The sequence below is a fragment of the Fukomys damarensis genome, unplaced genomic scaffold (genome assembly GCF_012274545.1).
Source record: "Fukomys damarensis isolate Sample0158 unplaced genomic scaffold, DMR_v1.0_HiC HiC_scaffold_1, whole genome shotgun sequence".
Lineage (NCBI taxonomy): Eukaryota > Metazoa > Chordata > Mammalia > Rodentia > Bathyergidae > Fukomys > Fukomys damarensis.
In genome coordinates this window covers 62,525,730-62,550,203 of record NW_022900913.1, presented here as the reverse complement: position 1 = coordinate 62,550,203, position 24,474 = coordinate 62,525,730, and the positions used below count along the sequence as shown (strand labels likewise).

General features: G+C 39.0%; 1 protein-coding gene across 1 annotated transcript; it reads left to right on the top strand.

Moving 5' to 3' along the window:
* The first annotated feature begins 279 nt into the window (after window positions 1-279).
* Window positions 280-17,437, top strand: LOC104871428 (zinc finger protein 709). The gene is made up of 5 exons (XM_010637343.3): window positions 280-389; window positions 12,202-12,328; window positions 12,521-12,581; window positions 13,927-15,811; window positions 15,896-17,437. Exons 1-5 carry the CDS (start codon window positions 387-389, stop codon window positions 16,625-16,627), a joined length of 2,808 nt encoding a protein of 935 aa, XP_010635645.1. The 5' UTR covers window positions 280-386; the 3' UTR covers window positions 16,628-17,437.
* Window positions 17,438-24,474: the final 7,037 nt, after the last annotated feature.

The following is a 24,474-nucleotide window of genomic DNA, read 5'->3' as shown; positions in this document are numbered from 1 at the left end:
GTTAGAGCCCCCTTAGTCTCCCCCCCAAAAAACAAATAAAAACAGGAACAGCACTGAAAAGCCAGGGTTAAAGCCCTTAAATGCCAAGTATTCCTCAGGGAGGTGAGGTCAACATTGTGTAAGCAAGCCTGCCTGGTCCTGAAGTCTGAACTACAATATTTCATTTGGGATCCAGTCCTGCAGTTAGGGATTTTTTTTCCCTCTCCTTATTCTTGACCCGGGGGCGGGCCGTATGAACTGTCCAATCAGTGCTCTAAGGTAGGAGGGTTCTTCCGGTGTCGTGGCGCCAAAGTTCCTGTGCAGAACAAAAAGCTTGGGAGTCCGCCTTGGATAGTACTTGCTGCGACCTTAGTGGAAGAGACCCTGGGAGATCTTTAAGTCACGCAATGGTAACGTTGTGGGATGGGAGCCCTGGAATGGGCTGGAATCGGGGTGAGATCCCATTAGCAGTGGTCCGAACCGGCTATGGTGGCTAGAGCCTCCATGCTTAGCTTCAGTCCCTGAGGTGCTGGACTGGTAATGAGTCACTCTCTGTCCTTCTGGCCTTTACTGGGGCAAGACTACTTCTGGATTCCAAGAAACCTGTCCTCACTGTGGCGCCACCAACCCACAGCGCGGTCTTGGAAATCCTGCTGTCCTCGGACTGCTACCAGTCTGGGGAGAGGAAGAGGTTTGGGGAGACCCTGATTCAGCTGTGGGTCGGAGCTGGGTGCAGCTGTTGTGAGCTAGGTTCCTCGGCTCATTTCTGCCAGCAGCAGATCTGGAAGATCTGAAGTTTATTAATATCTGTGATGCAGGGTCTCATAGGCACAACTCCTTTCTTCACGCTTCTGTTTTTTAAATTTATAGCAATCTCTTAAATTTCTAGTGTGTCCTCACATTTCCAAACTCATGGTAGGTGTTGACAAAGGTTCGGAACATTTCTATAAATATGCTGATGTACCTCAGCGGTGGAGCCCTTGCCAAACACCTAGTGAACTCCTGGGTTCCATACGGAGCAATGCAAAAGAGGTTTATAATCTTGCTTAACTATTTAGATGACAGCCCTACTCACAATTAGACTAAGTGAGAACTGCCATAGATTTTAGCATTCTGAGAAAAATGGGAGGAACATTAAAGTATCAAGGCGGGGGAAAAGTGTACCTGCTAAGGACAACTTCCGGAAGAGGCTGCTTGTTAAACCCACGCTGAGAAACGCCTTAAATTGGGGCATTTGCAGGCACACGTGTATTAGTGGAAAGTGTATTAATCTCTGAATTAATGGCCATAGAACCTTGCCTGATGGTAATCGCTGTTTAAATACCGAAATGCTCCCTGAGGCAGACTTTAAAAGTAGCACTAGAGAAGAGGAGAATCCCCAAATAGAAATTGTGGAAGCACATCAATGTTGAGGCATAGAGGAGGATTTCCTGCTTAGGGTGAATCAAAGGAGAGTGGGAAGGAGGGGAAAGAGAATGGAATCATTAAGCCTGCCAGTAGTAACACCTGCAGCATAGACGGTACCCTGAAAGTCAGACTTTTCTTATGTTAATCACAAAGGAAGAATTGTGTGCTTGCTTGGTCTGTGCATTGGCAACACAGGTTTGAAGAAAGGAAGGGAACTTAATAATAGATAAATATAACTCATATTACCACCAATCATTTCACCTAAACATGAGGCAAAATCGGAAATTAAGACAATGTCTAGCCTGGGTGTACCTTTAAAAATAGCATGGGCTCCATCACTGAAATAGAAGGAAGGGTGGTTTCCACAGAATACAAAAGATTCCAAGGTGTGTTTGATGCTTTTTTTTTTTTTTTTTTTTTTTTTTTGGTGTGGGTACGAGGGATTGAACTCTGGATCTTTTGTTGCAAAGCAGGTGGCAGAACCACTGAGCTAAACCCAGGCCCTTGACATCTTTATTGTACAGGAGCTGAATTCTGGAATTTTGCTCAGAGCTATACAACCAACTTTTTTATTTTATTAAAAAAATTATGAGTCTTAGTACGTTGCCCAGGGTGGTGTGATTTTTTGATAGTGTTTGTATCTCACTGACTGTTGGGATACTTGTACTTGTCATTATGCCAGTTTGGGGTTGATTATTTATCATGATTTAACAAGATTTCAGTGATTGGGTATAGTAAAAATTAGCAGGGCATGGTAGTTAACACCTTTACTTTCAGGTACTTGTGAGACTGAGACAGGAGTATTACAACACCACGCCGGGGCTGGATAATAGATCAAGACTCTTTTTCAACATGAATTATAAATTCTGGGATTTATCTCCCCTGAGTGGTAACTTGTTTAACATGCCTTAAGCTCTGTGATAAAACTCCAGTACTGAAAAATAACAGAAAAATTACTTGGTGGAAATCTTACTTTGAGTTTTTTATTTTTTATTTCTTTACACACTAGTGATATATGGTCCAGTATTGCTCAGGATGGTGGACAGCAGTAATGATCACTGCTCTGTCAGCATCAGGACACCACTGGTGCATTCAATAAATTGTAAGAGATATTTAGTATTATTGTGAGTTTTGTATTATGTTACATATAGTTCCCCAAACAGCAGTCAAGCCAGTGTGTTGAGCAGGTTTAAAGGATCCAAGGGTTAGCAGTAATGTTTCCTTGCTTAGGCATATTCTATACATTTTCAATGCATTTTTTCCACTTCCTTTCTTTTATCATTATATTTTTCCTTTTTAATTTAAGTAATTGTCTATTTCAAATCCTCAAAAAGTCCTGTATAGAACATAAAACTCATCAGATTGTTTCCCTTTTTTGAGAGCTGTGTTAATCAGATTTCCCAGAGCAACTGAATCAAGAAAACAATATAAGTAGTATTTCAAAAGGGAGGAATACTTTTGATTTTGCAGATTTTTTCTTTGTTTCTTCGATTTATTTGATGCTTGTTATTATTATTAGTAAGAGGTGCCCCACTCCGATCATACTGTCTGGTTTGTATCGCTGTAACAGAATGACAGGATAGAGACTTTCAGACAGAGATGAGTAGTTTGAACATAAGACACCAGCAATGTGCATGGCTAAAGAGAAAACATTTCTATTCCTAGTTCTAATTTATGCTGGAAACCACTGTAACTATTTTAACCCTGGGTAAACATCTGCCTCTGTGTGCCAGTTTGCTCACTCATTTAATCCCACTTCTGTTTCTCTGACATTAGTGAGCTGAAGACTTGTATGTACAGAAGTTATCCTTCCAAAGCTCTTTCCCCTTTTCACCGATTTATATCTCTCTCTGGGAAAAGAGATAACCATAGGCCTTTGTTATTTGGTCCATAGTTACAATTGACTGCAATTGCTGAATCCCTGTAAGTTCTGTTATCTTCTGCACACCCTGAAGACAGACCTTCCATGTTGGTATTCTGGAGATGCCCATGGGAATGCCCTTTGACTCAGCTGAGTTAAAGCACAGAGCTTCAGTTCAAAGCACCCTTTGGTCTGGCTGTATCTCCCTGTGGGTGTCATCATACAGCATGGAGTAATGGAGCCTGTTCTGGTTTTTCACACTGGTAATATCTGAAATGTTGGTGCAGGTGGTGAGGACAAGAAGAGAATGTGCACGGACATACAGAGTACTTTGTGGAGAGTCACTGAGCTTGGATTTGGGGTGCAGAGCTAGAGATCTGACAGGTCGTGGGGATTTTGCCCTTCTCATACCTTGTCGTTCAGCACCTTAAGTGTCTGCTGCACAGGCTAAGTAAGTGATTTTCAGGCAGTGGTGGTTCTGCACATCAGAAAATGTCTCAAACCGGGGATTTAGCTCCGTGGTTCCGCTGCCCACCTCTCAAGGGCAAGGTCCCGTGTTCCATACCTGGGACCCCCCCAAAAAAAGGTGTCTCAAGTTTTTTCTTGTGACTGTGACACAGAGCATAAGAATATTTAGTAGCACATTGGGGAAGGAGGTCAAGGTTGTTGAGCAGTGTCACATAACAAATGAGATGGTTCTTATTAGAAGGAAATCTTGGCCACAAATACCACTAGTGCTGTGCCTGACAAACCTGCTGCAGGTGTGTTTTCTTTCAACATTGTGCCCCTGAGCATCTCTGCTGGAGTATACCCCTTGGCTTCATGTATATTTTTTATCCTGGCTATAGACCCTAGATACTGATGAGCACTGTACATGTGCTGTCCCACTGAGCCACACCCCAACCTCCTGTACATACATTTTTAGTGCCCAAGTGCTGTGTTAGAGAGTTCATACTGTATTTGAGTTGTTTCACTCAGTATGATTTTCCAGATTTATTTTCACTGCTGGATGTAGATGCATTTCTGGACAGGGTCTCCATTGTTTGTCTATGTAACATTTTCTTGGGTTTTCCAGTTATAGCAGGCAGACTTGTCTCATTCATCACTGATTTAAATGCACCTAGGAACATTCTCTTACTTGCTGTTCCTGAACCAGATTTTTAAAAAATCCCATGGATGCTCAGGAACATCTTTGTTGGTGCACAGAGTGTGTATCATTTAAACACTTATTATCCACTGTTCACACTACAGCGTTATAGTTTCTGTTTTCATAACCATCAACACTGGACTTTTGCTAATTTGACAAGTTCCATGCATTCATAGTGAAATTCAATTGCTTCTTTTTTATTTCTTTAGTCTTTTATGCCTCTTTTACACATTTCTTTTTCTATTTCCTCCATTAGACCTTAATTTATCTGCTTATGTCATGTTCTCATATTTCTGATGTACATTCTTTTTGTCATTTTTGTATAGGTGTTTCATTATGAATTGTAGAGAATCAACATGCTTTTTTGTGATCTTTTTCCACCTGCATTTATCTTTCATTGAAAATTTTCTTTGCTAACAAATTTAGTATCATGTTTTGTATCTTTTAGAAGTCACCTTAAAATTTGTGGATTTATACAATTTTATTTATAGATCAGCAAGTTATTTTCTTATTCTTTACTCCACATTTTAGGTTCATATTTATATGTTTTCTTGAATCTGTGGATAATGTACCTTTGAAAGTGTGTGGTACTAAGATAAGTTTCACATAGCATATAAAATGACCATTTTCAGTGAATCTACATAGGAGCACGGAGTGAATGGGGAAGTAGATTGGGACATCTGGTTGACTGCTTTCGAGGCAGAGGTTAGAATTATTTGCAAAAAAAAAAGATTTTTTTGGGCAGGGGTACTGGGGATCGAGCTCAGGACCTGTGCTTGTGAAGAAGGAGCAGCACCGCTGAACTAAATCCCTGGCCTCAATTTACAAAAAGTTTCAAGAAGCTCAAACTTCTAATTAAATGTTTGAAAGTGTACCTTCTTCTCGGGCTGGGGATTTAGCGCCAGCGGTGCTGACACCTGCCTCGCAGTCACAAGGTCCCAACTTTGATGATTCCTGGTACCAAAAAACAAACAAACAAACAAAAAAGCCTGGGCCAGAAAGGGTTTTGTCTAGAGTCTGTCCTCTGAGCTCTACTCAAGCAGCTATTGTACTATTAGACTTCTCCCTCTTTGGTCAATGGGCAGAAAATGGAGCAGCATTGTATCATTAAAGAAACATTTCTGTTGTATGAACTGCCCAGTCAGGCACACTGGCTAGAGAATAGAATCCTCTGTGAGACACTCAGGTCAGAAGCTCCCTGTGTGTTGATCAGAGATTCCCAACCGGACTATATTTCACTTTCTCTATGAATTTTAGTAATTTCTTCATGGAAAGGTAAGGTCCTGGGAGATCCTCAGTCCTTAAAATGGTGATCATGCAGTGCCAAATGGCTCACAGTAGGAGTGAGGCTTGTGGTGGGAGGGCAACTTCTGGTCAGAAGTGGACAGAACTGGGTTTGGTAAGATCTGGGCCTCCCTGCATCAGTTGAAGAGTCTTTGTTCCTATATGGTAACTCTCACTGGTACACACTTGGCCCTTTTTAATCCTCTGCGTGGAGTTGAGGATTCTGCCAGGACCTAAATGTCCTTTTCTTTCCCAGTGAGTTGACTTTACCATGGGCAGAGAGCCCTGCTTTTGCCAGCTCAGTGCCAGCAGCCTCAGTCCTCACATGCTGTTCTGTTGGCAGGAGAGTTGATGGGAGACTCATGACATGTGTGAGGTTTCTATGAGGGTAAAATTGATGGATTGGTTTCCCTGTTTTTTTCTCAGCAGCAGACCAGCTAGTATGGCTTGTATCTCCAATGTCTCCTAAATGTCACCTGAGTTTGAAAGTTGATTGGTTAGTGTAGGCCTTCTCCTCATCAGTGAATTCATTCATTGTTGAGTTCAGTATCTGAATGCGCTGTTAGATGAGGAAACTTATAGGAAATTGGTGCTTTTCTTAGTTAAGGTGGAGTGGTGCACAGGGGATTTAGCTCAGTGGTGCTGCCACCTGCCTTGCAAGTGCAAGGTCTTAAGGTTGATCCCCCTGCCCCTGTCCAAATGGAGTGGTGTACTGATAACCTCTGAAGAAGAAAAAAAATTGGAATCAATTTACTTGTGTTGCATTTGCTTTAGATATGCCAAAAGATCCATAGAATTAGGATTCAGGTGAAGAAACCACCTATGGTTTCTTCCAGTGGATCTCTCTTAACTTCCCATCTGGCTAGTCCCAGTGTGGTCCCAGAATGGGTTTTCTGGAAGTTCTTAGAACCTTTACAATTTCTTAGTGCAAAGTGTTATCTGGATTTAGTTCTTTGGAATTTTGAGTAAATTAACAATTGAGATCAATATTCTCAGGCTGATTTATACTGAAAAGATTATTTCTGGTTCTTTTCCTCAATTTACTGTCGATACGATTGTAGAAAAATTCATGTTTCAGCCACTTCACTCACTTATGCCTCTCTGTCTCTCAGCTTGGGTATTGCAAGATGGCTTTTACAAAGTTTTTGATGTGATTAAATCAGTTATTCTTGATTTTCTCCAAGTGATTATGAGTTAGAATTTTAGATAGAATGTGCTGATGTGCATGTGATAAAAATATATAATAAAAATTTTCATATATTTCCATCTAGTATTTCATAGATATGTGTTTATTGATTTCCCAATATGTAGAAGAACATAATTTATTTATATTTGTTCACCTAATGTATTTGATTATACTTGTATAGTTTTATCTTGTGCTTATTGTATCTAGTGTTGAACCACTCTCATATATGAGCTTTTAACATTTGTAAAATTGTGTTGCTGTGAGGGCTATGTATGAGGTAAAGTGTATAATTTCTAATCTATTTGTTTAGACCTGATATGTAATTACATGGCATTATTGCTATATATTGAGCTAGGGATGTAATCTGTGGTACAACACTTTAGTAATCCCATTAAGTTCTTGATGCTTTAATATTTCTAGCATATACTGTGATGTTATATGCAAGTATAAACATTTTGATGTCTTCCATCTTAATATCTGCTTATTACTTTTTAATCTTCTGTTTTGTCCCTATCCACTGCCAGCATTTTATGATATTTGTTGTCTAGATTTTATTGTAATAGATTACAGTAATTATTCAGTAATGCTTTTGATACTTTTGTTGTTGTTTTTTTTTTGTACCAGGGATTGAATTCGGGTCCTTACGTTTGCAAGGCAGGCCACTGAACTGCTGAGCTAAATCCCTGGCCCTTGCATTTGATACTTTTAATAATTCATTCTCTATTGTCCACATAAATAATGGGCAGTGAAATTTCCTATTTGTTGGGTAATTTTAATTGTCACAGGGCTATTTTTAAATTTCTAATGTTGTAATCTTTGTTCTTTTCAAGTATCTACATGCATTGTTTTTAATGTTTTGAAGCCCCTATTTCTGAGTCCCTGAAATGACAATTAATACATTGTACATTCACTTTAATGCTTCTACCCCCTTAATATTTAATGAAGCCTTGCATTTGAAGCATGTCTTTTAGAACTTTATGATTTCTGCCTGCTTTGCAAGCACAAGGGTTAAATCCCCAGTACGAAACAATAAATAAAAATAAGTAAAACTTTATGATTTAATGTCTATTATTATTTTATTTTTATTTTTATTTATTTATTTATTTATGTATTTTGGTAGTGGGAGTTAAACTCAGATTCTTATGCTTGCCAGGCAGTTGCTATGTTGCTGTGCTATTACCCTGGCCCATACTCTCTAATTCTAAGAATTTTAAATATGCTTCTGCTCTTGATGTCAGATTTTATTTGAATTGGTGTGAAACCCACATGTAAAATTTCCATTACTTTGAACACATTTTTCCTTTTTTAACATTTATTGCTCCATGCTTAATGCACGTAATGTTTACATTCGTTGTAGGGAGTTGGTACATGACCATATAATATTTTAATTATTTTCCCCCTAGAAGTCAAATTCCCTATTATTGCTCTGAACATAGTCTCTGGGTGAATATTTCTTGTGATTTTTAGAAGACATTGTACTATGTAGTCATTAGATGAAGTTTTATGCAGTATCCAGATAATCTCCGTGAAGCGCAATTTGTTAATTTTAACTGTCCCATTACAGATTTTTCTTCTTTCTTCAACTATCAATTACTGATGGAGTTGTTTTGACATCTGCAGACATAGTTGTGAATTAGTGATATTTCTCTTCATGTTCATGTTTTGTGTCATGTAATCTAATGATCTGTTCAGTAGAATATGTATCAATGTTCTTTTCAGAGAACTGCCTCACCTAATAGCATTGTTAATTTTGAGATATAAATTGAATATTGTCAGATTAATATACATTCTGCAGATTCTGTTGAATCACTGATAGAATTGTGTAACATTTTGCATAGCTTTCTATAAAATCTATCCTCATCAATGTTATTGTCAGGAGCATTTCCACGTAAAGGTTGGGGAGAGTCATTTCATAATTAAAGTATGACTGTAGCTTTGCCTTGGCCAAGAGCTGGATATGGCATGTAGAAACACAACTTCGTTTTGCCTCAGGTCACAGCTGAGCCCTCAATGGTCTGTGAAGCTGTGGCTCTCAGTGGCAGGATGACACCAGCTGAAGACATCCTGATTTCTTGAGAACCAAGTGGAATACAAAAGAGAAAGGTTTCACCTAGGGAGGGAGGAAATCCTTATTGGCTCAGTTCATCCCACCTACTGAGGTGAGAATACTCTCCTTTCTGCTCTCACCAGCATGGCATCTGCATCTGCAGAAAATCAGACAGAAGATCTCCTTGGGTCCCCAAGTCCCCTGATGCTCCCTCCCAATTATGGGTGCATCAAATCAAAAGTGGCTAAATTGGAGTCTTTGTCTTTGCCCACTCTGAGGCATTGACCTCCCTGACCCCAATATACTTTGAAATTTCACAAGTCTCTTGTCTGTTTTCTCTTTAGCCCTTGCCCTTCCCCTTTCTAGGTAGTCTGAAGATTGATTGCCCTCCCATATATCAACATAAAAGCCACTCCATTCAAGGCGGGCACAGCATTGGGTCCATAACACATGTGTAGTCATTGGTAAGCTCTGATATCTGTTCTGTCTTTCTCTGACCATCTATCCTGTCCTCCAATGGGCAGTATAATTTGACCACTGCTTGCTGGGGATCTGGGGGTCTCCTGTTTGCCACTGTGCTGCTTTGCTTAGTGCTCACCACTGTGGGAATGATGTCTCATCTTTTCATACATGAATGCAGATATAACTTAATGTGTGCTTTCTTAATGATAAGTTAGGGTTTGAACATTTTAATATAAATTTTACTTTCAAAATTGTTGGTGAGATGTCAGGAATTTAGCTCAGTGGTTCTGGTGCCTGCCTCACAAGCACAAGGGCCTGAGTTCAATCCCTGGTACAAAAAAACAAACAAACAAACAAAGAAAAACAGCTTACTTGACAAGTGAAAATTGTTGGTGAGGAGTTGGGGATTTAGCTCAGTGGTGCCCTGCCTGCCTGCCCTTCTTCACTGGGTCTTGGGCAATGGATGGGAACATCCAGGTGTTTGATACCTGCTACCTAATCTGACTCAATTTCTCTTGCTCCATGGATGACCACTGTCCCACTTTCAAGATGTTTTCTGAGTTTACCATGTGAGTTTCTATAAACAATGTTCTTTTAGTTTCCTCCCTTGGAATTTTTAATACATGACTAATAATAGAAATTGCAAGAGAACTATTTTTAGAGGGTTATTTTTTTCCCTCTCACTATTGTTCACACATGCTGATATATGAATCAAGAGCAAGTGCTTTCTCACCCATTCCATTGGTCCCATGAATCACATCTATCTCCAGGAATAGTAGTATTGTGTATCCTTTGGATATTGGAAGCAAGTCATTGATATGTACGTTTTGGTCAACTAAAGTAAAGGAAATGAGTGTAGAGTGTATCGATTGTTTTCAATCTTGCATAAATCTACATCTTTATTGTGTTCTTCCACAGTCCCATATATTTTCTTAAAAAAGTGTGGTCTTTGATAGTTATTCATTATTTTCTCTTGAGTTAGACATGTTTTTATTTATTTTACATTTGTTTTCATTGGTCTTTTATCCCTTTATAAAATCTTTACACTGTGTACACTGAAAATACTTGTCTTGTTTATACTGTATGTTTTTCATATATTTGAGTTTGTCCTAATTCTGATGGTTACTTGATTGTCTTCTGAGGAAAACATTTTTTCACATTTAAAAAGTTATTTCACTATGAATTCTCAAGTCACTTAAGGTTATCTTTCCCATTTCATAATGTAACGTAATTTTTGCACATAGAGTAAAAGATTATACAATCCAGCTTTCCAAGTACACACTTGTTTCTTCCTGAACATAAATGAAAGAGGTTGTGATTTCTTCCAGAGATGTAACACCAGCTGTATCAAGAATCAATATTTTGTGGCTGGGGATTTTGCTCAGTGGTTCTGCCGCCTGCCTCGAAAGTGCAAGGTCCCCAGTTTGATCCCTGCCCCCCCCAAAAGAATCAATAATTTGGGTATATGTGGACGCATTGAAGTCTGTCTTGTTTTTCTGACATGTTCTTTTCTCTACTAATGGTGCAGTCTCATGAAAGGTGGAGTTTCAATGTCATTCATGTATATTATGGAAGCTATCAGTCTTCTTGTTAGAATTGTATTATAGTGTATAGGTAGTATTTTTAACAAATCAAAAAAGTCACTTGCAAGTGACTTTTTTTTATTTTTTAAGAAATGTTCTTTTTGTGGGGTGATTGAGTCATGGCCTCTCTTTGTATTTCAGTGTGGTTGAACTTACTATGTAGCTGAGGCTGGCCTTGAAATGAACCAGCTTCCCAAGTTTCTGGATTATAGACATGTACCACCACAATGGACTGAAATTTTTCACTTGTACATGTACTTTGTGATATATTGAATTTCAATGCAAACTACATTTTATTCATCTTCCTCCCCTTGTATCTCTCACTCCTTATATCTGACAGTAAGGAGACCACTTGGTGACACTGAGCTATAAGATATTTTACCAGCCTTTCTTTGTTTTCATTTTCATAAACTTGCTATAATAAAACTTTTTCCATTAACATTTTAATTACTCATAACTGTATCTGATGTTCAATTTTTTTATGAAACCAAATTCAAATTTCAAAATCCTGCTTAAGTACAGTCAAAGAAACAAGGACTCAATTCCATAAAAAGATTTGAACTGTGACTGTACCGATGAAGTATCAAAGCCATTCAATGGGATTTAGCTTAGTAGCGCTGTGCCGGCTTGGTAAGCACAAGATCCTGAGTTTGATTCCTGGTACCAAAAGAAAAAATTTGGGGGCTGGGTATTTAGCTCAATGATGCTGGGCCTACCTTGCAAGTGTAATGTCCTGAGTTTCATCCACAGACTGAAAAAAAAAAAAAAAAAAGGATATTCATCTGCCCAGGTGTTTTGTGGATGGTGATCTTGTAGGTTTCCTGTGTGAGATCTGATTTCATGAGTGCACTGATACCCTTACAGTGGCCTACAGAAAGAACCCATGTTCCTATTCTTCTATTCTGTTAGCATTGCTGTTTGAAAAAAAAGTGCATATGCTTCAAATTGATGATGAAACAATTTAATATTTGAAGGATTCAACCTCCATTCAGCTTGTTTTGTTTTGTTTTATTGAGCCAGAGTCTCACTGTGTAGTTCAGGCTGGACTTGAACTCACTAGGAAGCCCACACTGGGCTTAAACTCATGGCAGTCCTTCTAACTCAGCCTTCTGATGAGGTATGAGCGGGGAGCACACATATGTACCACCACGCCCAGCTTTGAATTCAACATTTTATGAGAGGAGTTGAAATATCCCATTCTGTGAGTGTCAGCCTTTCTTTGAGAAATATCTGTATGATGTTTAGGAAGCAGTGACCTTTGAAGATGTGGCTGTGAACTTCAGCATGGAGGAGTGGGCTTTGCTGAATCCATCCCAAAAGAAGCTCTACAGAGATGTGATGGGGGAAACCTTTAGGAATATGGTTACTATAGGTAAGGATATCTCTTTCTCATCTATACAGTCAGAGAGTATTGCTTATTGCTCATCAGTGCTGTCTCATTAGAATGAGAAAATATTTTGAAGAATATCGCAGGCCTGGTTACACTATATCATGAATCAAATTGGAATCTTAATATTCATGTAATAATATAATGTGTCCTTGTATTTCTATGTCTACAACTCAGGAAGAATGTGGGATAAGCAGGAGGCTGAAGAAGACTACAGAAATTGCTGGAGAAATCTAAGGTAATTTCCCTTCACAAGAAAGAATGTTCCTCGATACTCAGTGTGTGAGCAGAAACATGACTGTCTAGTAAATGAGGCCAAGTTCAATTTAATGTCACAGATATTCTGTAAAGATCTATGCAGCTCGATTATGTATAATCTCACAATTTAAATCTAAAAATGTATGAAATTGCATTTAAGGATTATATATAGGTGTGTATGTAAAAAATAAACTTTGAATTTTCACAGGAACCCAAATTCAAGATAACTATTGATGTATACGTGTGAATTTCAGACATATGGTATCTGAAAATTGCTAACCTTGAAGGAGTACTGAAAGTACAAATAAGAATGCTAGTGTTGCAATAGGTGTTTTGCAGAGAATTGAGTTCATTCCTGATTTAAAATTCTTAGAAGGCACCCTCCATAATTTCTGGTATAGTGTTAAGTACAGTTACCATAATAAGCTGTATAGAGATGACTCAGAAACTGAAAATAGAGCTTTTATTTGATCTATGCATAAGTGTCTTGCGTATATTCTTAAAAGAGTTAAAATCATCATATCATACTGATACATGCATACCCATACTAAGAGCAGGCCAATTTATACCTACTAAGCCCTGGAATCAGTTTGGTATCCATCACTGGATACATGCATGAAGATTGATGATAAGCTCAGTGATGGTGCATTCTTGTCAGCCCCACATTCTGGGAAATAGATGCTGTAGGCTGGAAAGTTGAAGCTCAGCCTGAGCCACTTAATCCTCAAGGACTTCTCTGAGAATAAGAAATCGAAAAGATAGAGGGTTTTTCCTAAGACCTCTGTTTAATTCCGAGCTGTGAAAAGAAAGAGAAAATATGCTATATAATTCACCAAAAAGATGAATAATGTCATGGCATTTGCCAAAAGAAATAAATGGATATTCATCAAAGTACGTTAAGTTAAATAACTCAGGCATTAAATGAGAAATATCATATGGTATCTCTTTTGTGACAAACCAAACATATACATTAGTAAAATAAAGAAGACGTGATAGAAAAAGGAAAAGCTGGTGTTTTGGAGATGGGAAAGAGAAACGGTAAGGAGAGAAGGGGGAGAGGGTTGGGGGAAAAGGTATCACAGTGTTCCGTGTGTGATACACCTATGGGCAAGTTGTCCAAAATAAAGCTCAACTTTCTGTATTGGAAATTATATAAAGTTAAAAATTCCTACACGAATACCACTGTTGTGGGAATGGGTGTTTTGAAGATTCTCTTCAAGACATTCTGTTAATTCATTGTGTAAATTTGTTAGCAGGCATCAAACAGAACTTCTTCTGGTAAATCATTAACATAGAGACCCATTATTGTGACTTTTTCTTTACAGAAATGAAGAAGTGGAGAAATGCTATCAGTATAAAGCTTGGAATCGATGTGAAGAAACGTTCCTTTGTACTCCAGTTGCTAATGTGCACAGTAAACAAGCTGCTTCAACACCACCTGAAAGCCTTGCTTGTAGTGAGGCTCTGATTGGTCATTGGTCACAAAATGTGCCCACCACGGCTCTCACTGCTCTGAAGCCATATAAATACTTGAGACCCAAAGAGAATTGTGATCAAAATGAAAGAAATTGCAGTGATATCCAGTCCTTTCAGAATCATGCAAGGACAAAGGCTGGAGAGAAACCCTGTGAACATCGTCAAGGTGGGAAATCCTACTCTGATCTTAGTGAAAGAACTCATCTTAGAGAGAAGGCCTTTGTATGTAAGAAAAATTTTAAAGCTTCCAACACTGACAGTGATGATCAGATCCAAGAAAGAAATAAGAGTGGGAGAAAACCCTATGTATGTAAACAATGTGGGAAAGTTTTCAGAACATATAAGTATGTTCAGATCCATGAAAGAAATCACACTGGGAGGAAATTCTATGTATGTAAGCAATGTGGGAAAGCTTTCAGCACTAGCAGTCATTGTCGAACACATGAAAGAACTCATGGTGGGGAGAAACCCTATGTGTGTAAGCAGTGTGGGAAAGCTTTCACCACACGTAGATATTGTCAGCTACATGAAAGAGCTCACACTGGGGATAAACCCTATGTATGTAAGCAGTGTGGGAAAGCTTTCACCACACGTAGATGTTGTCAAATACATGAAAGAGTTCACAGTGGGGAGAAACCCTATGTCTGTAAGAAATGTGGGAAAGCATTTAGCACGAATGGTTATTGTCGAATACATGAAAGAATTCACACTGGGGAGAAACCCTATGTGTGTAAGCAGTGTGGGAAAGCTTTCATCTCATATAGTACTTGCAATTCACATGAAAGACTTCACACAGGGGAGAAACCCTATGTATGTAAGCTATGTGGGAAAGCTTTCAATTCTTATAGTACTTGGAAAACACATGAAAGATTTCACAATGGGGAGAAACCCTATATATGTAAGCATTGTGGGAAAGCTTTCAGCACAAGCAGTCATTATCGAACACATGAAAGAGTTCACACTGGGGAGAAACCTTATACATGTATGCAGTGCAGGAAAGCTTTCAGTACACGTAGTACTTGTCAAAGACATGAAAGAACTCACACTGGGGAGAAACCCTATGTGTGTAAGCAATGTGGGAAAGCTTTCACCACACGTAGATGTTGTGAAATACATGAAAGAGCTCACACTGGGGACAAACCCTATGTGTGTAAGCAGTGTGGGAAAGCTTTCACCACACACATGTATTCTCAGATACATGAAAGAGTTCACAGTGGGGAGAAACCCTATGTATGTAGGCAATGTGGGAAAGCTTTCAGCAGAAGCACTCATTGTCGAGCACATGAAAGAGTTCACACTGGGGAGAAACCCTATGTATGTAAGCAATGTGGGAAAGCTTTCAGCACAAGCACTCATCGTCGAACACATGAAAGGATTCACACTGGGGAGAAGCCCTATGAATGTAAGCAGTGTGGGAGGACTTTCAGCACATATGGATATGTTCAAAAACATGAAAGAGTTCACACTGGGGACAAACCCTATGTCTGTAAGCAATGTGGCAAAGCTTTCGGCACAAAACGTGCTTGTCAAACACATGAAAGAGTTCACAGTGGGAAGAAACCCTATGTATGTAAGCAATGTGGGAAAGCTTTTGCCACACATAGAGGTTTTAAAAGTCATGAAAGGTTTCACAGTGAGGAGAAACCTTTTGTATGTAAGCAGTGTGGGAACACTTTTAAAACAAAAAGTGCTTGTCGAATACATGAAAGAATTCACACTGGTGAGAAACCCTATGTATGTAAGCAATGTGGGAAAGCTTTCAGCACAAGCAGTCGTCGTCGAATACATGAAAGAGTTCACACTGGGGAGAAACCCTATGTATGTAAGCAATGTGGGAAAGCTTTCAGCACAAGCAGTCGTCGTCGAACACATGAAAGAGTTCACAGTGGGAAGAAACCCTATGTATGTAAGCAATGTGGGAAAGCTTTCAGCACAAGCAGTCATTGTCGAACACATGAAAGAGTTCACACTGGGGAGAAACCTTACGAATGTATGCAGTGCAGGAAAGCTTTCAGTACACGTAGTACTTGTCAAAAACATGAAAGAACTCACACTGGGGAGAAACCCTATGTGTGTAAGCAATGTGGGAAAGGTTTTAGCACAAAAGGTGCTTACCAAACACATGAAAGAGTTCACACTGGGGAGAATCCTTATGTGTGTAAGCAATGTGGTAAAGGTTTGAGCACAAAACGTGCTTACCAAATACATGAAAGAATTCACACTGGGGAGAAACCCTATGTATGTAAGCATTGTGGGAAAGCTTTCGCCACAAGTGGTCATTGTCGATCACATGAAAGAGTTCACACTGGGGAGAAACCCTATGTATGTAATCAATGTGGGAAAGCTTTCAGCAGAAGCAGTCATCTTCGAACACATGAAAGGATTCACACTGGGGAGAAGCCCTATGAATGTAAGCAGTGTGGGAAAGCTTTCAGCAAAAGTAGTACCTGTCACAGACATGAAACAATTCATAAAATATGGGAAAGCTTTCAGCAGAAGCAGTTGCCAAAAATAGCTCACATTAAGGTGAAGCCCTCTCTATATAAGTAATGTTGGTAAGCTCTCCTCAGACATGGTGATTGTCAAAAACATGAAAGCACTCTCACTGGGTTTTGATCATTCATAAGTAATGCATGTAAAATTTTTCAGAACACGTGATTGTCAAATACATGAAAAACCCTTGGGAGAAACCATGAATATATAAGTAATATCAGATATGTGTCAGTTTACAGAAATTGTTAATTTCATGAGAGAAGTCACCCTGGAGATATGCTCTGTATATGAGAGCTTATTTTAAAATCCTGTCAAAAATTCTCGTGTAGTAGAGATCTGTAGAAATAATACAAAAAATTTGATGTATTAGCACTGGAATATGACGGCAAATTCTTTTTTTTTTTTTTTTTTGCCTTTTTATTACCAGGGATCCAACTTAGGCCCTTGTGCTTGCAAGGTAGGCAGTCAAACCACTGAGCCAAATCCCTGGCTCAATGGCTACAAATTCTAATCCAACCTGGCTACATAGTTCAGGGCCATCCTGAACTGCAAAGCGAGACCCTGCTTCAAAAAACAAAGTAATTTACATATGACTCAGAAAATACAAATCCCAGCTAGAGATATCCTGAAGTACATAAATTGTGTGGTTTTTAGTAATAACTTAGAAACATGTAGATTATGTATTTTAGGGTTTAAAAATATTTTGTTGACATAGTTTCATATTTTTTGTATATCTTTGTGCTTAATCTATGGTGTCTTTTAATTATACATGGTAAACTGAAAAGTAGTTTTTACTTTCCAATATAGTTCCTCTGTAGTTAACTGTTTTGTGTTTAAATTGGGAAGTATGGACCACTAAAAAACGTAAATTTTTAAATGGTGCTTTGTTAATTGTTGGGATTTTGCTACTATATTTGTTGTAACTTTGTAGTGCATACTCCATATTCTGTGTAATAAAACATGTTTTTGAATTTGATATATTTTATGTTAAAATATTTTTTCAGAGATTTGTGAACAGTTGGGTGTTTTGTTTTGTTTTGGGTTTTTCTGTATGGGGTATAGTGTGTATGTGTGTGTTTCATTACTATCTACTGGACAGCATACCTTGGCCACATGGTATCATATCCCCCATGGGATAAGGGGGCACTGCTCTTCATTTTAATATAGAAGTACACACCTCCTTTTTTTCTGGCTTGTCACAGAGGAAAAGACTAGACAGAAGTTCTCTGAAGAGACATATGACTGGCTAGCTGGCCAAGGGAGAAACAGCATGTACATTGCCAAAGAACAACCCCTCTTCCAGTCCACTGTCTACATCACAGATTCCTGAAAACTTCCTATCTGCCCCAGGGCAATGCCTTGGTTTCACAAGGAGTGTGCTTGAACTTCAGAAGGAACAAATCTGGAGGAGATATAAATCTGTGAAAGGAAAATACATCTTTAGGAAGTTTAGGATTGACTCTAGAAAAGACTGGGTAGGTGAGTAGTAATAACAGTGAGGTAACGAGACAGTTGCAAATGTCAAAGAGAACACAAACTTCACCACATGGTCACCACCATAAGGCAAGCATCACCTGGGACCTTGAGAGAATTACTGAGGTTAACAGAACAGGAGAGTTCATGTTTGCTGAGTTGTTCCGCAAACCAGAATAATTGCATATAAGTATTTATTTGTAGACTTCTTTAGATCCTCAAAAGTATTTTTGTTTGTCCACTGTAATTTTTCATGCTTTTTGGTACAGAGGATTGAACTCAAAACCTTGTGCTTGCAAGGCAGGTGCGGTGCCACTGAGCCAAATGCCTGTCCCTATTTGTCCATTTTAAAATACACATAAAGTGTCAGAGCATTTCACATTTCTACTCAACCGGATAACAAAATATGAATCATGGATTGTCACAAAGACATGTTCAAAGACTTGGAGTCAATATTTCTGTCTTACTTAATCTACAAAGTTTGTGATGTGGATGAATCACATCTTCAATATGAGGGCAAACTTGGACCTGCAGAGAAGGAGCAGTGGATTTCCCTTGGTGCTTTCTGGGCAGCAGTCTTCCCTATGGGTGGGCTCAAGCTGTAGAGAACAGCAACAGTGAGTATGAATGGTGAAAGCTGGAGGAGATTGGTGGAAGGCTGGAAATCCATATGCAGAAGATTCACAGGCTAGAAGATTGATATGCAGAAGCCATGCAGAAGGCAGAAGCCAAGGCCATTGACTGCTTAGCTTCTTTCTGACCAAATTTTCCTTGGGAACTTTTACACATAGTTTTGATTTTGGTGTGCATATATATAATGGCATCGGTGTCTGATTGTATCCATTAAAATTTTTGCTCATATAAGAGTGGTACTGGATGCTCTCAGAGATAGATTTCTTTATGTTGTTTGTAGAAGTAAGGGCTGATGATTTGACAGATTCAGTGAGAACCTTAAAGTGACTCCAGGTAAGAATGCTCATCTAGTAAATGTTAGGGTGGAAGAAATTGCATTTTCAGAAAGGGGAAAAGAGAACACCAGTTATGCTCAGCTATCAGAATGAATATTTTTACTTGTTGCTGCCTCATCACCCTGATCTCATTCAGTGTGGCACACCATTTCTGCAGTCAGTCTTGCCCTCTGCATTGGAAACGTGTTCAACTGTCTGAATGTGGATGTTTCCTTTGGCCCTGGGTGAGGCAGGTGGCTATTGGTCACTCTTGACGATTTTGTAGAATTTTGCTGATGAATAGGTGTCACACACGTGTTATTTAATAATTATATTCTCTTGGTTTTATGTTTTCCCTTTTTAAATAGAATGCATAAAAGGCAGGTGTGGTTCTGCACTCCTATAATCTGAGCACTTAGGGAAGCCAACCAAAAACAATTACAAGTTTACAAGTTTGAGGCCAAGCTGGACAACTTAGCATCACACCAAAGGATTGCGTCCAAAATAAAATTATCTGGGGGATGTGGCTAAGTACAAATGCCCTGCATCCAGCCCCAATCTGGAAAAAATAATAAAGGCCCGTTTAAATGAATAAGTGTGAGAAAGTCTTGGCAATGAATTTAAAACTGCTTCATTCCTCCCTGCTCAAGAGTGACACCCCACACTGTCTCCTCTGCTGGGGGTCCTTCCTTGCTCGGGGCAGCCCTCCTCTGAGTTGTGTTGTCTCCACAGGACACAGTCTAGAAACCTGAGCATATTTATTGCCCTATTTCCAGGAGACAGAAGCAAGATAGGCCCACAAAATACACTTAGAAAACAGGTGCCTGCTCTGGAAAGCCAGGAGCAGTGCAGCTTAAAAGCAGTCATCCCCAGGTGCACCAGTTCAGCACTCAGGAATAACCCTGGGCACAAAGAGTCTTGGATGGCATCTGTCACTTAGCTCATAACAGCCAGTTATGGATTCATTTCTTCTGTCTTTCAAATTTCAGAGTGTGGTCTTTGAGCACCAGCCATTGAGGAATGCAGGCTGGCTGCATAAACTGAGCATAGGACAGCAGGAGAGGAAGATCAGGCAGATGGATAAGGAAAAACTAGTTTATATCTGCGGAGGCCAAGGGCTTTTCAGGAAATATTGGAGGTGTGTAACTTGTCATTATTCTTGCCCAATCCTCAACCCCCTTTAAACTGTGGCACAGAGCTGGGCCCACCGTGTGGACCCCAGCATCCTGTCCTGTTTCTGCTTCAGCTTCTGTCTCACGCAAATCCCCATCTGGTCAACAATACACATACAGTTCTGTGTCTTGCTATGCTCTGTGGTGACTTCAGGATGTCATAGGGGAATCCCCAGGCTCATGGGTAGGGTTTCTGCATGGGAAAAAACATAGTTTCTGACTCTTCAGTCTCTCCTTTGTCTCAAGGATAATCCTGAGTGCCCTGAATTTTTTGATGTTTGAGAAACAGAGTATCAAGTTCATAACTTGTGCTCAGATCCAAGGGCTTCTAGGGACTGGGTATTTAGCTCAGTGCTATCTCTGCCTCAAAAGCTCAAGGTCCCAAGTTCAATTTCCAGTAACCCCTCAAAAAAGAGCAGGTCCAAGGGCTTCTAAATGCCAACCTTACATCCCCATTTTGCAGACACTGCCCAATTATCAAAGTCACTGGGAAGGGACATACCTAAGTACATATAGCTGGGGTTCCAGAAAGAATGATTTTTTTGCCCTCTCTAATGATAGCTACAATCTTTGGACTGTTTGTTGATATTGCTTTAAAACTTGGACACTGAATGAGCTAGGACATGAACCTATTTGAAATGAATAATGAAGTAGTCGGAAAGCCCAAAGTACAAGTTCTTCAAATATCTCAATCATAAGACAAGAAAGGGGAAAGAGTAGAAGCTGCGATACAGGGGATGAAGCAGGTGGAAACTTTGGTTCCTGGACCAGAAAAGTTCTCCTTGTCACGTCTGTCTAGTCTTGGAGCAACAATAAGGTAGGGGTCATGAGCAGACTTGGGGTGACAATGGGTCAAAGACTATAGTCCTGGAAGAAGAAGACAAACTTATGGACACTTTGTTAATAACTGTTTTGTTCTGGTAATCACTTTAGCCAACTGTGTTGAAGCTAAATTATGGAAATTTGGGGAATTGGTGCCTATTCTAATTTTTGTATAATAGTTGAGTGAGTGTTTCTGTGACTGTGTATGAGTGTGTGAGTGTGTATGTGTTTGTGATGATCTAAGTCTAATAAAATACATTTTTGTGTGCCTGGGCTGCTTTTCTAAACCAAAAAATGATTGGGGGTGGGGTTCTATAATCCTTTCTGTATAAATTGTTAAATGACAATATTAAACTAATTCACAGTTGTGTTCCTACACATAACACTTCAAAATATTCTTATTAGTTCACATATGCTTTACAAAAAATAGGTGTCAAGGGCCAGGGATTTAGCTAGTGGATCAGCCACTTGCCTCATAAGTGCAAGGTCCCAAGTTTGATCCCTGGTACCAAAAAACATAAATTAAAAAAATAGGTGTCTGTTTGGCATGTTTTAACACAAAAATAATATAATCATATAATATAATCCTTCTCTTTCACTCCCTTTTTTGTGGTCTTCTTTTTCTTCTCTAACAGTGTTTTTACTAGACTGCTTCTGAGAACTTGGCCAATCCTAAACATAGAATATTTGATGTTTTGCTGACTCCTTTTATATAAAAAGATCTTTGAGTGTGGCCTGGCATGGTGGCACATGCCTATAATCCCAGCACTTGGTAGGCTGAGGCAGGAGAATCTCAGCGAGGTTGAGACCAACTTGCGCTACATAGTGAGTTCCTGGGTGGAATGACATAGCGAGACCCTGTCACAAACAAACAAAAAACAAACAAACAAAGAAGAAAGAGTTCTGAATGTGTATCAATAAGAGCACAGAAAGGGTTAGCTATAAAGTGTTTGTTCTCAAGAGTGGAGAGTAGGCCCTCAGGAGAGAGAATTGCACTTCAGTTTGGAACTGGCATCTTTTTGGATTTTGAGCAGTGAAAATCTGTGACATTTGACAATTGATAGTGTCCTTTTGGTAGGTTGTGGAGAATGTTTAAGTCACAGTATGATAATGGTTTATTCAAAAATCAATGCTCAATTATAAATTTTAAAATGTGGATTATTCACAGATAAAAAGCATTGTCCAAGATTCTTGTGTGCCTCAAGAAGGCCAAAAAATTTAACCTGAACTTGTGTTCTCAAGGAGTATTTGTCAGCTTGAAAATTATGATTTTTTTTTAATTGTCTCATTTTACATATCTTTATTTTTTTCTAGCATATCTCCAAAGACCTGTATTCTTTGTTTCTAAATGATGTAGAAGGCCAGCTGATCTGTCTTCTGTAACTAATTCTTCTGGAAGAAGGGTATTTCTCCTGTCTAGGTAGGGCTCAAAAGTCTCAATCTGAGTGATGTATGTAGTATGTAGACAAAGATGAGTTTAGTACAATGAGCAATACTCTTGTTCATCCGGCAATGGCCCAAGAATCTTATCAAGATATTGACACTTGAGCTTAGTTCTTTAGCCATGTTAATAAGCAGTAGTGAGAAGTTGATAAACAGTGGCTTTAAAATCATGGTAAAGTTAGCAGCATTTGGGCTAAACCATTCATTTTTAATATTGACCTCTATAATGAGATGTTCATGCAAACATAACAGTTGGAGCTTAAGTGAACATAGACTTTTTCTTGTTTGGTTTATAAGAAATTTAAAGTCTTCCTATTTTAATTATAACAGTGGAAAATGAATATATTTAATGAAGTTATTCATCTTTTTATGGCCCCCTGTCTTGCCAAAACATATGGATTTTCTTGGATGGAAATGTCATGCTAGATATTTATCTCTTTTGGTCTTTTTTTTTTCAACGTGAACTATTTGAATCTTGTCCTCTGGAGTCCAACAATCTCCCAGTTCAGGAGGTTGGGGCATTCATCAGAGTAGTAGGATTCTTTGGGGGCCTATTATATCATGGATCCTGACTGAGCTTGGAGTGCAAGGGTCAAAATATTGCCTGTCCTGCTAGCCTGGTCATTATGAGATGTTGTAAGTATTGTGTTTTAGAGAACTTTTACATTTGAGTAACCTAAATGCATTTCTTTAACATGCCAAGAAGTGAGACAAAGTTGGCATTGCAAAGTATACAGAAACCTATTCCACAGTTTCACTTACATTTTACATTTACAGTGAAGTTAATATTACTTAGAGAGGTGTACATAGTGTAACCTCACAGAAAATAATCATAGGCCAACTTAGAAATTTAAGAATCAGTGTACATTACCACAAATAGAACTATTACCAAATATACAAGTGTATCTGTAAGATAACTGCCTTGATAAGGCTGTCACCATTTTGATTAGTGACTGCTATTTTATACTTTAAATTTCCATTTCCTACATCATGCATCATCATCCATAAGCGAAATTGATACATGAGCCAGGCTTGTCCATATAAGGAATGGATCCCAAATAATGACCCCTGAGTGGCTGCCCACACAGCTGATGCAATTCCCCGACCTGCTTACACCAGCCACCCGCTATATAACTAAGCCCCTTCCACCCAGCTCTCTCTCTCTTTTTCTTCCTCTTTTACTTAGTAGGCCACTGTGCTGCAGCAAGTCTACAATAAATCTCTCATACAAGCTCTGTTGGTGTGTGGAGTGATCTTTGGCAGGTGCTGGTTTCTTTCAGTATCTCATGTAATAACAAAATTCTTATTGAATTAAAGCCAATAGAAGTACTTTGCTTTCAGTAGGACTGATTTTAAGGAAATGCCAAGAAATATGATCATTTTTTAATGTCTAATGTCTAGACATAATGTCTAGTATATAGGAGAGCACAGTTATTAATTATTTTGTATATAAAGTTAACTTTAAGGCTTATGCTTAGGGAACAGGGAAAGGGGATGTTACCACAACCCCTACAGTAGTTTCTTGTCTCCTGTAAGCCATGACAGCACAAGGTGATTAAAGAATAAAGACATAAATGGGACTTAGAGAAGAAACTGGGACTGATCAATGCTGCTCTTGCCCAAAAAGTCAAAGTCACCCTGAGCTTGCCACTATTTATTGGGTTCATAGAGAGTAACAGAGGTCCCCAAAGACAGTGATAATCCTAAATTGACAAGGATCTTATAGTCAGAGGAAGTATCAGATGTCTCAGAGTGTGGTGCTAATCCTAGGACCATGAGGATTTTATGCTGATGAGGATCTTATGTTGATTAAGAGGATAAGATGAGCAAAGACATTTTTTACAACAGTAGATAGGATGAGTTAAACTGATAAGGAATTTGTCCTTCCCCAAGTGAAACCTTTCTACTCAGTTCTCAAAGACCCAGGATGTCTTCAGTTGTTGTAATCTTGCAGTAGAGCATCATAGCATCATGGGATATTGAGGTCTCAGCTGTGACTGAAGGCAAAAACGGAGTTACGTTTTGGCATGTCATAGCTGGCCTGCAG

Excerpts from the sequence above, each read along its gene's own strand:
- LOC104871428 (XM_010637343.3), top strand. Across the intron at positions 12,329-12,520 it reads TAGGAATATGGTTACTATAG|GAAGAATGTGGGATAAGCAG; the intron begins GTAAGGATATCT and ends TCTACAACTCAG. Across the intron at positions 12,582-13,926 it reads AATTGCTGGAGAAATCTAAG|AAATGAAGAAGTGGAGAAAT; the intron begins GTAATTTCCCTT and ends TTTTCTTTACAG.